The following is a 16247-nucleotide window of genomic DNA, read 5'->3' on the forward strand; positions in this document are numbered from 1 at the left end:
AGACTCCCCCACTGAGGTATTTTAAACATTTTCCCACCCAAAATTTGCAATGGCAAATCGTTTACAGTCACGCTCATACTGCAATCTCTGCAGCCGATGTGGGAGAGCGTAGACAAGCATGCAGTCTCCTCTGAATCAGGTGACATAGCCAGCCGCTTATTTCCATACTGCAGCCTACAAGCCAATGTTGCGCAGATGCGACTCGAAAGGAACAAACTTAAAACGGAGCTTCAGCAAACAGATCGCGGGTGCTTGAGTGACCAGCGGGGGGTGCTAGGCAGCACCGACTCGGTCATGCGCCAATTACGCGCCACCCCTTCGGGCTACCGACAGAAGTTGGCACTGGCATGGTCAGGATTCGATCCCAGACAGTGGGGGCCATCCATGCCCTAGAATAGGATGAGTGTGCAGCTAGCCAGCGGAAAACTGTCTCTAGACATATAAGAATGTAAAAATCTGTCTAGACTCTAGACAATTAGACAGACAGCACAAATTCAGTTAGTCATGAGGAAATGTAAATAATAACACAGAAACTTGCTGAAACAACCCGGCCTTATCACACACTCAGGCAAAAGTCTGAACAGCCTCAACTTCTTCTTTTCTTCTCTTTAGCTGTGCCTACTTCCCATTCATTTTAAGCTCTCTGAAATCCCCACAGGGACAACAAGGGGAGAGAGAAAGAAAGAAAGAGAGAGAGAGAGTCTGAATGGAAGGGAAAGTGCAAGACAGAATAAGGCAGGAAAAACAGAACTGAAAAAATAGCAACAGAAGCAGACAGAGTTGGTGTGTTACTTAAATACATATGGATATTACACGGATGTATACGTGTATGTGCTTTAATGAGCACATACATGTATGATAAAAAACGGAGCATATGGTGCATGTACATGAACACACAGCACCCCCCTCATGGAGTGTTGCACATAAAGCTCAGTATAAATAAAGATATATGTATTTTAACTTTTAATCAAATATAAAATGAGAATAATAAACACCCAATGAACTGCTTGTCATAGGGGAAGCTTCTTTAAAGTATTATGCAGGCAACACAGAGAGAGAAACACAGATAAGGGGAAATGGAAAGAGTAAGGCAGACAAAGAGAGGGAAGAAAAGATCAGGCAGGGAGAGAAGGAAAAACCCAAAACCCCCCAAATGAATCAAACCCCCCCAAACTCCTCCTGTAGCCGCAGTGGCCTGTTACCCAACACACTGCAGGGGATGTGGAGACTCTGCTAGCCACAAAAATCGAGATGAAACCTCACAGCAGCAAATGGGGAATTCATCACTCTCTCTACCATTCCCCCCAACTGGGTCCTAATGCTTCACACCACCGTTTCAACCATCAGAGTTAATCATTATAATTAATTCTTTACCTAATCAGTTATACTGAAAATGTATACAAAATAAGAGATGGTTTTATAGGTTTACGTGGTGACCCTTGACCTTTTCAGGGGGCCACTGTCATTTCTGCAAACTGCCGCTCCAAAAATAGGTAATGTTGTAACAATTCTGAAAATATTTTTCAAACTAACAACTGATAACATTTGTGTTAGATCAACTGTTTAATGAGATATGGGAATGTTTAGTCTACTGGAAGGATCAAGTCAAACCAGGAACAACCTACTGTCTGCAGGAACAGCCAAAACAATCATGAAAAACTATTTTTAACAGCCTTCTCTGTGTGTTTACAAGCTATTTGTGTTTACGAGCACTCTCGACAGATACACGTGTTCACCCTATACTTTCAACTCCTGTAGTAAACTTTTCACCCCCTTGCCATTGGCTATACACCATAGGATGGCTCTGAGGGTAAGTGTACAGATTTGAAGATACTGGGCTTTTAATCGCAAGGTTACAGGTTTGATTCTGAGGTGTAAGCAGACCTGTCTTGGTTCTTTAATCACACAGTTCTGGCAATTCTGAATAATATATGCCATGTGAACTGCATACGCTGTCCCGGTAAATAACAGTGTTTGTTAGTAAAGCGAGCCATGAGAAACGTTTGGAACAATAATCAAATGAGATCCAAAAGTATTAGTTTCATGCCAAAATAATTACATACGCTATTCTCTTCCCATTTAAATGGCTTGCACTAGCTCACAAATTTCTTCACTTCACATCTTTAGGTACTCATATTTCCTTCCATAAAATTCATTAACATCAATCAAAAGATGTGCAAGAACAACTTTCCTTTAGACATACACAAATAAATACTACAATAAATACTGATATTACCAAACGGCCATCTGATGTTTCAAATAACAGAAGTTTTTATTAAATATTATAATGTAATAATATAAGATCTATATTATAATGAAGTATGTCTGAACTTAATTTTAACAGAGCAATATTCTTTTTTTCTATCCTGCGTATCGTTGTTTGAAACTTCAAACGAGCTTAACACAGTGAAACCGTTTCACTGGCTCGTGCTCAGCGTCGATAAGTACAGGCACTGCAGAAAGTTAGCATTCAACTGAACAAACATGTAGCTGTGCAGCTAATGTCTCCTGTGTGTGTGTGTGTGTGTGTGTGCGCGCGTGCGTGTGTGTGTTTTAAGGAAGATATCACAGAAAGTGAAGTTTAGAAATTCCACACAGCCCTAAGATTAGCACGGACACACAGGAGACCACAGGAGCACGGTTCCCAGGTGAGGTCGATCGGAATTTGCTGTGAAGTAAACAGCACACCACACGGAACAGAGGCAGGTACTGTGCATGTAAACTGCCAGGCTTTTTTCCCAACAATCCTTTTAATTATAAAGCAGACAACGATCTGTTGTGAATTAATAAGGCAAGATTGAGGGTGCGGATAAGGCACTGTACGCTATAACAACAATTATGTCATTACCATGTGCCACATTACCGTGAAGAGAAACCGCAAGCTTGTATGGAGTCAAAAGCTATCAATTAGCCATAGTCTGTCTGGAGTAAAGTGACGGTTATTTTCAGTGCAAAGCTTTAAACACCATACTTCTAAAAATACTCCCTGCTTTGAGTTCTAGATATGGTATGAGAATAGCATTCCCAAACACAGGAGAGCCATGCAGTGTAGGCCAATATGCAGTACATGTGTTCTATTGTATATAACCCTGCACAGAACAATAATAATGAAATACTGCAATATGTCTCAAATATAAAATATATGATTTTTTACATTATAAGGCCTGTAAATGAGACATGACCTGGTTGACGTACATTTTCTGAACCCAATGTGGTAAAATGGCAAAACATTTACAGTGAGATGAAAGAACAAATTCAAGTCCTCACCTTTTCCAAATACAAGACTATTTAGACAGCGTTTATTTGTGCTGCATGACGAAAAAATGTAATATATGCTAGCAATCTAGCAAATTTTATGTTCATTAACACAAAGTAAATAAAAGTTTCAATATGTCACTTTCAATACGAGTGGATCTCAGGACTCTGAAGTGCAGAAAGTAAAAAGGTAGCAAAACCAAAATGTTGTGTTCTGCTAACGCGGCGTCAGAAAATCCATTGCTATCGACCCCCTAAACCGAACCTTAGACTCCAATTAGTCTGTGTTGCTGAACGGTAAATTAAAGTCACAAATTGATAATTATTTAAGAAATAAACCAAATGGCCTAGCTCCAAGGAGATCAGAAACAACGCCAGAGGAGACGCCAGCAGACTCTGGGCGCTTCACGCCGATTGGACGGCTACCGGCCGGGAAGAGGCGGGACTCACCCTGATTGGTGCAGTTGGCGTGGGTCTCGTCGCTGAAGTCGCCGCAGTCGTTGTCCCCGTCGCAGGTCCAGTACTCCGGGATGCAGCGGCCGCTGTTGCATTTGAACTGCGCGCTGGAGCAGGAGTGGCTGCAGCCTGCCTCGTCGCTGTTGTCCCCGCAGTCATTATCTGCAACACACTCACCGTCAAACGCCCGCTCGCCACTGCGCACACCAGGCACTTCTCCAGCCGCCAGAGCCCAGGGGGTACACTCAGCTGCCAAAATGGCCGCCGAGATTTTTTGCAATGGGAGGCGGTGGAAATTGGAGTTTGAAGCTCATCAGACAGATCTAAACAACTGAGGCCCAACTACGTTTCTCGGATAAGGAATGTTATAACATGAATATTAATACAATACAGAAGTGTAGTCTTCACATAAAGTAAGGGAGGAAAAGTATGTGACTCCAATATGTGGCATTGCCATTGTGCCTTGTTTTTTGAAGTTCTCTCAAAGCCAAAAGTATTTGTTTGGCAAACTTTGTTGGACTGAATTGCATTTGGGCCATTTTTTGTGACCCTCCGCATTCTGAACACACCCCTGGCATTCACGACCACTCCTCTCTCTGTTCGTCAAAAAACGTCCCGCAAGGTATGTGGAGGAAGAATACAGCCATCAGAACGCAAAGAATTTGGCAAACAGACTCGGACATTTATGAACAGACATTCAGAGCAGCACTTTGGTGGAAGTGTGTTCAGTTCTGGACTGGAACCATTTGCTCCTGAAATATCACTCTCAGCAGACACCGAGATACTACAAATAGTTTGTCTTTCTTTTTTTGGCTGCCTCTCTGTATCAGTACTCAGACAGTACGGCACTGGCCAGTTTAAATAGGCTGTTATTTTTCATCAACTTATGAACAAAACGCAGTCGGTCTGCATTGGTGGACCGGACATCGGAGCGCCATTGGACTGTTAGCCTACAGCTGTGAGAAGCATGGAGATGCAGATAGAGACGGAAGGGCAAAGGGGTAGCGGTTCCATCCGGCTGGATCTTTTTCACATCTGTGCAGAGGTCGATATCACTGATGCTGATATCATCTGGATCGTCCACTGAGCTGATCCGCACCAGAGGAAGATCAGTGGGCACGCGCGGATTCATACGGACTCAACATGAATCCGACCCGTCGCTTTAACAGTGCGGACACCGAGAAGCTTCACGCCTCTCTGCGCTGCACTGCCCCTCTCCAAAAATCGGCCGGTTTGACAGGCAGCCGCCTGCGCGGAGGGCAATCTGTTATGCGGCAATCACACACCGCAGATGCATCTTCCCCCCACGTGAAAAAAAAAAACCCCCCATCCCTTCGGAGCAGATGTGTTCCCAGCCACCGTAATTAAATTTCAAACCTGTCTGTTTGCATCGGCAGGGATGGGATATCGAGCGAGTCCTTTTAACAATGCTGAGGGCATAGTCTGTTAGGCCTCAGTCGTAAAAGACAGACGCATCGTCTTAAAGGAGATGGGACACAGTACATTGAGCAAAGGAACAGACAACACATTTAACACATTGAGCAGAGAGATACAGAGACATTGAGAGAAATAAATCTTTTAAAAATCACAGAAACTGCATAGATCTCCCCATGCACCATGATAATGTACCCGGGGTTGATACATTGAGGCGGACTGCAGTAGATTATGCCACAAAGTAGGAGAATTGAGGTCTTTCTGAGGTAACCCTCTTTGTTCACTGCGCAGAGGCATCCCAGAATCCAATCAGAGACCTACAGCTTTCAAAAGGATGACTAACGGACCCCTGCCGCCACATGCGAAAGCTGCCTATGATGGCGATTAAGTATTTCTGAAGTCAGCAATCCCTTTCTGTAGTTAGTGATATTATTTCCACTATGACGAAACAGAACCGCAGATCTCTGTGTTCTTAACACACAGTAAATTGTAACACATTTAATTTTCTTACTTTAAAGCGGTTTTGTTATGCTTTTTTGCTTTAAAAACAAAACCTAAAGGTTACCCCAGCATTTAAAAAAAAATTTCTTGGAAGACTCCTCGTGTAATTTGAGGGACTGGCATATTGGCCCGATCAAGTTAAAAAAGTAAAAAATGGATACAAGGAAGCTGAAGGCTAAAAGCTGCCATTTGAAGTGAAGCAGCCAGTACACACTTCTCTTAGACCCTGCCCCCTCCTCTAAAACCTGTCCCTAAGACCCCGCCCCTTTCCCGGCCCCTAAGACCCTGCCCACAGCGCAAGCGGTGCGGGATGGTGCATGTAGATCTATGCACTAACCGGTCGGGTTCGGGCAATTCATTTCATCAGAGCCGTCCCCACAATCCTTTTCTGAAACACAGAATCAACGAGACACAGGGGAAGTGGGCACACGTCACAAAACAAGACATGGAACAAACACAGCACAGAGGCAGCCTGGGGGGTCGACCCACGGAGGGGGGGGGGGGGGCAGCAGAGGCACACGGCGGGCGCAAGCAGGGAGGCAAAGACGGAGAAAGAGGACCTGGGAGCGCGTTCCCACTAGCGTCCCTGCGACTTGAGACTTCTTCCACTCCGGAAGTTTGTTGAAAAATGGCTTTCTCTGCCACATTTCAACCAAACTTCTCAACCTAAAATGGTCAGAATATTGACCAATTGGCACTTTCATATTTCTGGACTTTTCCATTGCAAGAATGGGTCAATTTGACCCTATCGATTATACTTTCCAACAGCGATAGTATTTTTCTCACCTACGTCAACATACAGTATGTAGGCTACTTCTTCTAAATGTGCCGTTTACTCTGACTAGTGCAGAGAGGAAGAAATCTAATTTCACAGAGACAAACAGCGGTGTGGCCATTCTCTCTATGAATTATGTCTTTGTTTGACCTTAGTGAGCATGACCAGTGAAAAATCTGTGACCAACCTTTTAAACTGACCTCATCGACCCCCTCCGCCTCCCACCCCCTTCTCTCACCCTGAAAGAGCAGTTTGTCCCAAATGTTTCAATCCCAGGTCACTAGAACGGCTCACTTCCTGTCTGCATTTGGGAAAGAACTTACCAGTGTTACGGGACGGAGTGTTTTTTAACGTACATAGAACATTTCTTGTGTGCCAAGACTTACATGACATCATCATCCATGGCTGTACAAGCACAAGCTGTTGCATTCTGAGTAATGCAATGTTTAGGTAACCTTAAAGCCCAAAACCTTGAAGCACAGAAGGAAAAGAGAGGTAATTCTGCATTCACGGATGAGGAATTTTAAGCTGAGCCAAAAAGACACACAACCCATAATGCGCCGTGCCAACCCCCCCCTCCCCAGTGAGCATGAGCCAATCAGATAAGGGATGGGCATTATGAAACTGTACCGATCTAACCAGCCGAATCATTAATTTAGCAGCGCTGCCGAGGGCGTTTAAAAGCTTCTCTCCCTGAGATCGATAAGAAATAATTTGGTCCATTTATAATGTGCGAACGCTCGTGGGCTCTATGTACAAACCCAGATGATTATTACAGTTCAGAGATAAAGATCGAATGGGGGAACTAAGCATTGCTTTCGTGGCACAAAGGGAAACACAAATCATCACTGAAGTATTCGCTCCAATATGCTGATTTCTTATCACGTGCATCCGCTGTTCTGGCGTGCGGTCACATTCAAGCCCCGTTAAAGGGTTTTCCCAGTACGTACTTTCATATTCAATCCCTGGAAGGTAAAACCTAGAACTGTCTGGTCAACGAGTGATTGGTTTATAGCTAAATGCAGGTGCACGGGCCTATGAAGTTTGACGTAACGCAGAGTAAAACCTTTAACCATATATGGTTATGGATTCCGGGATCAAAGGAGAAGAGTTTCACATAACCGTCCCTGTCACAGTCTGCGATTTAAACTGCCGTTTTAAACTCGAATGTTTTTATCCGCGCGCAATTCGCTCTTAAATGGCACAAGATCCACTGAATTCAGATGCCGCTTACCAACCGAAATGATTATTTTGCTAACAGCAGGCTAACACTGCTGCGAATGTTATTTACGTCACAGCCAGCAGGTTCCATAGCAAGGCTTTTCAAGCTATTCAAAGCGACTGCTAGCCAGGAAAGAAATTTAAAGAAAGTACTCAAATAATTTAAGGGAATTACTCACAGGAACAGCAACAATAACAACAATAAAGATATTTACAGCGATATATATAACCGTTTAATTGTACAAAAGAAAAAAAACATAAAATTACACCAATGGGTGAGAGCAAGTTGTTTAGACTATTTATGGGTCCCAAACCACTTATCCATTACCAATTTGTATCTTAAAATTACACCTAATTTTTTTTAGATTATAAAAACTAGGTTAAATGCATTCTTTTTTTCATACACAAATGTAATGGCATACATTATTTTGAAGGAATTAGGAAAACGTCATTAATTTATCCCATAGGCCATCTATTTAAACATCATTTGGAAGTCTCTTTTGGAAGTCTCGAACCAAAAAGGAATGTCGACAGCATCAGGTGGTGAATCTGCGCCAGCCGCTGATAAGCGTTCCCCACGCCGCACAGAAGACCGAAATGGACGGGCTCATTAATTAACTACGACTAACGAATTAAACATTCGGCTCACGCCACAAGATAAATCATTCGTTTCACTGATGAGGGGCTGGGGCACTCGTGATTGCTTTGTGTATTTTTCTTATTTGCAGAGTGAGTGCGAGAAAGGAAGATGCGGAGAGGAGAGGAGAGGAGCGATGCGGAGAGGACAGGGGCAGGCGGGGCAGAGGCCGGGGGGGGGGGAGGGGGGTGAAGGGAACTCACCGTTGTCGCAGCGCCAGTTGATGTTGATGCAGCGGCCGTTGTCGCAGGTGAACTGAGTGAGGGGGAAGCAGGTGGGATAGGCTGGAGGGGCAAACAAGATCTCGTTACTTTACATCATCCAAGCAACAAGCTACTGAAAATGAACAGTACCAACATTTTATGTACCGGTCAGGAAATGGCATCTGAACAGTTAATAAAGCAACGATGTCACTAAATGGACGTGTGTTCATGCATACTGGGGCAAGGCTGGACATTACTGGACATTATAGTGTGCTGGGACATTAGAAACTTATTCCTATTAGCATTGCCAGTACACGTGTGTTCTGATTGGCTCAGAAGTGTCAGGTGGAAAAGCAGGGCCCATAAGAGACGTATATGCCATTACTGTGTAAAAAATAAGAAATACTGGGATGAGCTCATATGAAAAGGCAGATCTTGTCCTCTGATTGTTGGGAGGGGCTTAGGTCAGAAGGGGAGGAGCCTATGGGCAGGGTTGTGGGTGGGGTCAAAGCCCAGGATGACGGGCGCACCACAGGAGGCGGGCTCATCGGATCGGTCGCCGCAGTCGTCGTCGAGGTCGCAGGTCCAGGAGATGGGAATGCAGCGGCCGCTGGCACAGGGGAACTGGTTGGGCGGGCATGTCCGTGCTAGAAAGGGGGGGGGTAGGGGCACGAAGATTAGGGGGCGCTGTCATTTCGGTCCACATTGGCACAAATCTGAAACCGCTTTACCATGCAATCACAAGCTCTTCAAGCTGAGTATGAGCCCCAAGCGATCAGCCTCCACCCATTGTTGAACAGCTGCCAGTTCTTGTACCCTAAAAAATCTACTTCCAATTTCAGCCCACTGTAATAGCCCAGAAAGCAATCCTGTCCTGGTACCAGAACATCCACTCAGAGGGGAGGAATTTTAAAACAGCAACTTAGTATTGCATGCTTAGTATCGGCTATTGTACTACTATAGACATCTACAGTGCCTGGATGAAGACCCAGGTAGGGCTGAGACATTAACCAGCCCCATGGTCTAATGAATGAGATTAATGTTGGAACAAATGGTACAAGGGCCATGGTTCTTTGCATTCAGTTTTGGATATACAGTTTTGGTCATTCGTTTACTGCTACTTTATACTTTTTTAACATCATAATTTCATAATTTTAATTAAACATGTTGGAGCAAATTTCTCAGCTGACATTTCAAGTTCTCTTTATTTCCCCTGGAAAGCTGCAGTTCCGCAATACGCGAACCGGTCCGGTTTTTCTGTACGCACGTCAAACGTTAATTTAAACTTGCGGGTGGGGGGGACGAAGGCGGCGTACCTGAGCAGGTGGTGTTGGACTCGTCCTCGTCGTTGCCGCAGTCGTTGTCGCCGTCGCAGAGCCAGCGCAGCGGGATGCAGCGGTTGTTCTGGCACTTGAAGCGGTCCGTGGGGCAGGTGTGCTGGTCTGGGGGGGGGAGAGGGGGCGGGGGGGGGGGGGAGGGAAGGGCACACAGACAGTGACTCACAGAGGAACAGAGCCAATTTTGAGAGGCGCTTTTATCTGCAGTGGAAAGCCACAACCTGGCCACAGATATCCTCAGACTGCCACAACAAACTGCACTGCACACACACCCGGGCCACAGCAAACTGCACTGCACACACACCCGGGCCACAGCAAACTGCACTGCACACACACCCGGGCCACAGCAAACTGCACTGCACACACACCCGGGCCACAGCAAACTGCACTGCACACACACCCGGGCCACAGCAAACTGCACTGCACACACACCCGGGCCACAGCAAACTGCACTGCACACACACCCGGGCCACAGCAAACTGCACTGCACACACACCCGGGCCGCTGCAGACGGCGCTCGTCTGATTGGCTGATCGCTACATATTGCATTGCTGCGACCGTCTGGCTGTTTCAAATGGTACTGCTGAGATTGCCTTGCCGTGATAAGCTGCAATACAATCAGATTGCCAGGCTGTTGGACTGTATTGCTCAGGCTGCCTGGATGTCACAGATTTTTATCATTTCGCAATTTAGTCATTCAGCCAGAGAAACCTAAAAAGTGCATCTTGGACAGCGGGAGTGGTAGCATTTTCGGCTTCTAGCAGAGGGACTTGTCCAGCTTTACCAGTTAATTGTTTGACGGCCTCGACAGCTCAAAATACCGGGCTGTTACAGATTCGAATGTTCAAAAAAAAATAAAAAAAAACAGAAGCTGTAGAAAGTAATCCTGATCAGCTTATCATTGTTTAATGCAGAAAGTCATGGTACGTGGTAAATGACCCTTTTCAGCTTATCGATTTGGAGTAAATTAAGTATCGGAGGGGTGTGGGGGGGGGGCGTTGCAGTCAGCAGTCCATCCGCGGACTCGCTCAGACATCTCAACTCAAGCCACTGAAGTAACGGGGATCAGACAGCAAAGCTGCACCAATGAGTTAATCTGCCTCCCCCGATCCGCCCCACCAGCGGCCATTCAGACCCCGCCCCTGCCCGTCCGGACCCAGCCCCCATTCCGTCCGGACCCTGCCCCCGTTGGTCCAGACCCCGCCCCCGCCCCCGTTGGTCCAGACCCCGCTCCTGCCCGTCCGGACTCCGCCCCTTCCCGTCCAGACCCCGCCCCTGCCCGTCCGGACCCCGCCCACGTCTGTCCAGACCCCGCCCCTGCCCGTCCGGACTCCGCCCACGCCCGTCTGGACCCCGCCCCTGCCCATCCAGACCCCGCCCCTGCCTGTCCGGACTCTGCCCCTGCCCGTCCAGACCTCACCCCCGCCTGTCCGGACCCCGTCCCGTTGGTCCAGACCCCGCTCCTGACCGTCCAGACCCCGCCCCCACCCCGCCTCCACTCACGGCAGAGCTCGGGCGCCTCGTCGCTGTTGTCCAGGCAGTCGTTGTCTCCGTCGCACTTCCAGCGCTCCTGGATGCAGCGGTTGTTCTTGCAGGCGAACTCCCCGGGCTGGCACTGAGGGGGCGGGATGTAGGAGGGGTTCGCTGTGGGGGGAGGGGGAGGCGGGGTTAGGGGGACGAATTATCGGCTAAACAACAGAAAATTATTCGTACAATACAAAAAAAAGCGGTAGCCATTTTGCGGAAACTAGAAATGCGCTGGCCCAGCCGAATGACGGAAAAAAAACAAAAGTGGGTGAACGTTAATCTGATTGGCTAAACTGCTTTTACTGACCAATTATGTAACCGGGTAAGAACAAAAACCAGCACACCCTGTGACGCTCCCATCCCAGGCTTGAGAACCCTAAATTAGGAACTGTATAATAGAGACGCACGTGCATGACACAAACAACAGGCTTTATGTGGGCAATGACTCATGTTTCCAGCCAAGCTCAACCTGTGCCATTACCTCTCTAAGGCTAGAAGAACAAAACGGGCCACTGTTTGAGACGTTATTAATCACAGCCTTTACACAATGCCAGCATGCCCCGCCCATACTGACTGCCAAGTAGCCACTGCAAATGAGAGCAGAGTTCTCAGTTAATGTACCTGGTTAAACAAATAAAATTAAATAATGCTCCAAAAAAAGGATTTTCATCATTTCGGTCCACCAATGTAATGTGAACAAATAATGGAATTTTCCATATTTGGGCATGTCTGGCATTTAACCAGAAAGCACCCCCCCGGGTGGGGGGGGGGGGTGCCGAGGAGATTGTGATGACGATGACCTCACGGCTGACCTTTGCAGTTGACTGCGTCTGCGTCCAGCAGCTGGTCCTCTGCGCAGGCACACTGCCTGCCCCCGGGGATGGCCAGACACAGGCTGCTGCAGCCACCGTTATTCACGTTACAAATGTTGGCCCCTGGAAACACACACACACACACACACACACACACACAAACACAAATCACACACATGGTCAAATCACACACGGCACAGGAAGGATGTAGATATGCGTTGTCTGTCCTGGACAGATTACGATTATGTTTGGATTCCACAAATTCATGATTCCTTCATCACAAAGGAAAGTATGAGATGCTAATCTAACACTAAATTGATTATTTACACTTAAGGAAAGTCATTTGAATGTTTTACGGGAATAAATATTTCTTATGGTAATTTATAAGCAAAAACTGTGATGAACATTTGCTCCATAGGTCCTACATTTGACGGTTCTCTTTAGGAAACTAGAATGATATTTACTCATTCGTGTGAATAATATTTGGCTGCATGTAATAGTAACTGAGGGCTAAGGGAGTAGGGAAACAAGCATTTTGACATTTACTTAATTTGGATGCTGTGATTGGTTGTTTTTATTCATGTTGAAAATCTTTACAATAAATGTAAGCTAAATTAATAAAGAACGAGTGAGGGGGAGGGAGAGTGAGCAAGAGAAGCAGAGGGGGGTGAGAGAAAGAGAGACAGAGAAAGAGAGAGAGAGAGAGAGAAAGAGAAGCAGAAGAGGATATGCGACAGAGAGAGAGAGCAAGAGAGAGAAAGAAGCAGACTGGGAGAAAGAGAAAGAGAAGAGGAGGGAGAGAGAGATAGAAAGAAGCAGACTGGGAGAAAGAGAAGAGGAGGGAGGGAGAGACATAGAAAGAAGCAGACTGGGAGAAAGAGAAGAGGAGGGAGGGAGAGAGATAGAAAGAAGCAGACTGGGAGAAAGATAAGTAGAAGGAGAGAGAGAGAGAGAAAGAAGAAGCAGACAGAGAGAAAGAGAAGCAGAAGAGGATATGCGACAGAGAGAGAGAGCGAGAGAGAGAAAGAAGCAGACTGGGAGAAAGAGAAAGAGAAGAGGAGGGAGAGAGAGATAGAAAGAAGCAGACTGGGAGAAAGAGAAGAGGAGGGAGGGAGAGAGATAGAAAGAAGCAGACTGGGAGAAAGATAAGTAGAAGGAGAGAGAGAGAGAGAGAAAGAAGAAGCAGACAGAGAAAGAGAAGCAGAAGAGGATAAGCGACAGAGAGAGAGAGAGAGAGATAGAAAGAAGCAGACTGGGAGAAAGAGAAAGAGAAGAGGGAGGGAGGGAGAGAGATAGAAAGAAGCAGACTGGGAGAAAGAGAAGAAGAGGGAGGGAGGGAGGGGCAGCGGTACCTTCCTGCTGCTGGGCGTCGTACATGCGGATCTCGAAGATGGGCGGGCGCTCGTTGCGCAGCAGGGTGACGGTCTTGTCGCCCTGGTCCAGCTTGTAGATGCTGCCGCTGCGGTACTCGTTCCAGAACAGGAAGTTCTTGTAGTGGCACAGGCCGAAGGCGTGGTTCAGCTCCTGGCCCTCGTAGACCGTCTGCCATTTCACGAGAGAGAACACACACACGCACACATACACACACACGCACAAACACGCACACACGCACATGCACACAAAGAGACAGTGGGACAAATTAACTGGCAATACACACAGAAACTATGACTTCATAGTACACACAGTACAGTACTAGAGCACATCTGAAAAAACATCACGTATTTTTGAGTGTGCATAAGCAGTAATTCACTCGTTTTGGGAAAATGGCTGAAACGAAACTGAATTCCGTGTGTGTGTGTGTGTGTGTGTGTGTGTGTGTGTGTGTGTGTGTGCGTGTGTGTTAACGAGGAGGCCAGTAATCATCATCACTCTTGATGCAATCTCACAAATAACATCTGCTGTTTTCACAATTCCGAGCTTGGCAGGGAAGCAACAGGCCTGTAACGCAATTATTAAAGAGAGAGGGAGGGAAAAAAACCCCCAATGGCTGCTCATTTAGGAAACGGCACCTTGCGCTCGGTGCTGTTGATGTAGACCATCTCGATGCGGTCGTAGTAGGCGTCCACCCAGTACAGGATGCCCTGCGGGATGTCCAGGCTCAGGCCGTTGGGCCACAGGATGGTCTTGGAGGTGAGGAAGACGTTGCGGTTGGAGCCGTCCATCCAGGCGCGCTCGATCTTCCCCCGCTTGCTCTCGCTGGGGTCCTCCTCCCAGTCCGTCCAGTACATCCAGCTGAGAGACACACACAGCTCCACTGAGAACACTGTATCACGCACTGTACGTACACACACATTACAGACACACACACTGTACACACACACACACACACACACGCACACACACACACAGTACATAGACACACACAGCTCCACTGAGAACACTGTATCACGCACTGTACGTACACACACACACACACACACACACACTGTACACACACACACACACACACACACACACACACTGTACGTACACACACACACACACACACTGTACGTACACACACACACTGTACGTACACACACACACACACACACACACACTGTACATACACACACACACACACACACACACTGTACGTACACACACACACTGTACATACACACACAGTACATAGACACACACAGCCCCACTGAGAACACTGTATCACGCACTGTACGTACACACACACACGCACACACACACTGTACACACACACACACACACACACTGTACGTACACACACACACACACACACACACACACACACACACACACTGCACATACACACACACACACACACACACACACACACACACACACAGCTCCACTGAGAACACTGTATCACGCACTGTACGTACATACACGCAAACACACGAACGCACGCGCGCACACACATTGTACACACACACACACAGTACATACATTGTACACACACACACTGTACATAGACACACACAGCTCCACTGAGAACACTGTATCACGCACTGTACGTACACACACACACACACACACACTGTACATAGACACACACAGCTCCACTGAGAACACTGTATCACGCACTGTACGTACATACACGCAAACACACGCACGCGCGCACACACACACATTGTACACACACACACACACACACAGTACATACATTGTACACACACACACACACACACACAGTACATACACTGTACACACACACACACACACACACACACACACACACACAGTAAACACGCACACACGACTCAGCCCTGCAGACTGTTCACATACTTCCCGACTCCAGACTTCCTTCTCATTGAGAAGCCAGATTATCACCATTCCACATGACCGACTCAACGAAACGTCTCACAGCTTATCATATTTGTGCCTGAGCGTACGTATGGGATTTACTCTTTTCCTGCGATGCGTTCCTGTGATATCGCCCCGCACCACAGAGGAGTGCTGAAGGGTGAAATCTCCCGTTGGACCGATGACCGGTCCCTACTACACCACCCCCCACCAATCAGGGCGCTCACACAGCTCATTCATAATTTACCCACAATCACCTGTGACAGACGGACGGAAAGCCACCAAACGGTCGTCTTGGCCCACCGCCCAGACAGACAGCGGGGCGGGGGCGGGGGTGGGGGTGGGGGCGGGGGCGGGGGCGGGGGCACGGGGGGCAGTGGGGGCTTTGATGCCAGATACAGAAAGGCAGAGACAGAACAGGCTGCCCTTGAGACAGAACGGCAGTAAGAGGGACTGTGGCAAAAACGGCCAGAGGAAATAAAAAAAAAAAAATGTTTTAAATCCATCATGCGGAACATCCCCTCTGCCGGAACCCTCGACGGGGGCAGGCTCGTTCCTCATTCCGTCCCTCCCGCTCCCGGTCTCCGACTCCCACGGCCCGCCCGCCCGCCCGCCCGCCTGCCGGGGTCGCCGGGATCAGCTTTTCCATTACGGCGCGTTCGTCCCGCCGCGGCCGAGCCCCTTCTGCACGCGCTGACTAATCGCTTTCAGCCGCGCGTCGATCGTGCCGATCGATGAGCTCGTCCGACGGCCGCGGGGGACAAAGACCGAGCTCTGCGCGCGGAGGGAGCGTCGTGTGCGTGTGCGTGCGTGTATGTCTGTGTGTCTGTT

General features: G+C 47.6%; 1 protein-coding gene across 2 annotated transcripts in view; it reads right to left on the reverse strand.

Annotated features, from left to right (window-relative positions):
- Positions 1–16247, reverse strand: part of LOC118211312 (low-density lipoprotein receptor-related protein 1-like) — a 161802-nt gene that overhangs the window by 64923 nt on the left and 80632 nt on the right. For both annotated transcript variants that reach the window (XM_035388439.1, XM_035388438.1), the window contains exons 13-20: positions 14168–14390; positions 13511–13700; positions 12159–12281; positions 11323–11463; positions 9799–9924; positions 9013–9129; positions 8483–8563; positions 3706–3873 (exon numbers count right to left, since the gene is read on the reverse strand). In XM_035388439.1, the coding sequence (XP_035244330.1) occupies positions 3706–3873; positions 8483–8563; positions 9013–9129; positions 9799–9924; positions 11323–11463; positions 12159–12281; positions 13511–13700; positions 14168–14390 (1169 nt within the window). The remainder of the gene's footprint in view (positions 1–3705; positions 3874–8482; positions 8564–9012; positions 9130–9798; positions 9925–11322; positions 11464–12158; positions 12282–13510; positions 13701–14167; positions 14391–16247) is intronic.

This window comes from Anguilla anguilla, chromosome 13 (assembly GCF_013347855.1).
Source record: "Anguilla anguilla isolate fAngAng1 chromosome 13, fAngAng1.pri, whole genome shotgun sequence".
Taxonomy (NCBI): Eukaryota; Metazoa; Chordata; class Actinopteri; order Anguilliformes; family Anguillidae; genus Anguilla; species Anguilla anguilla.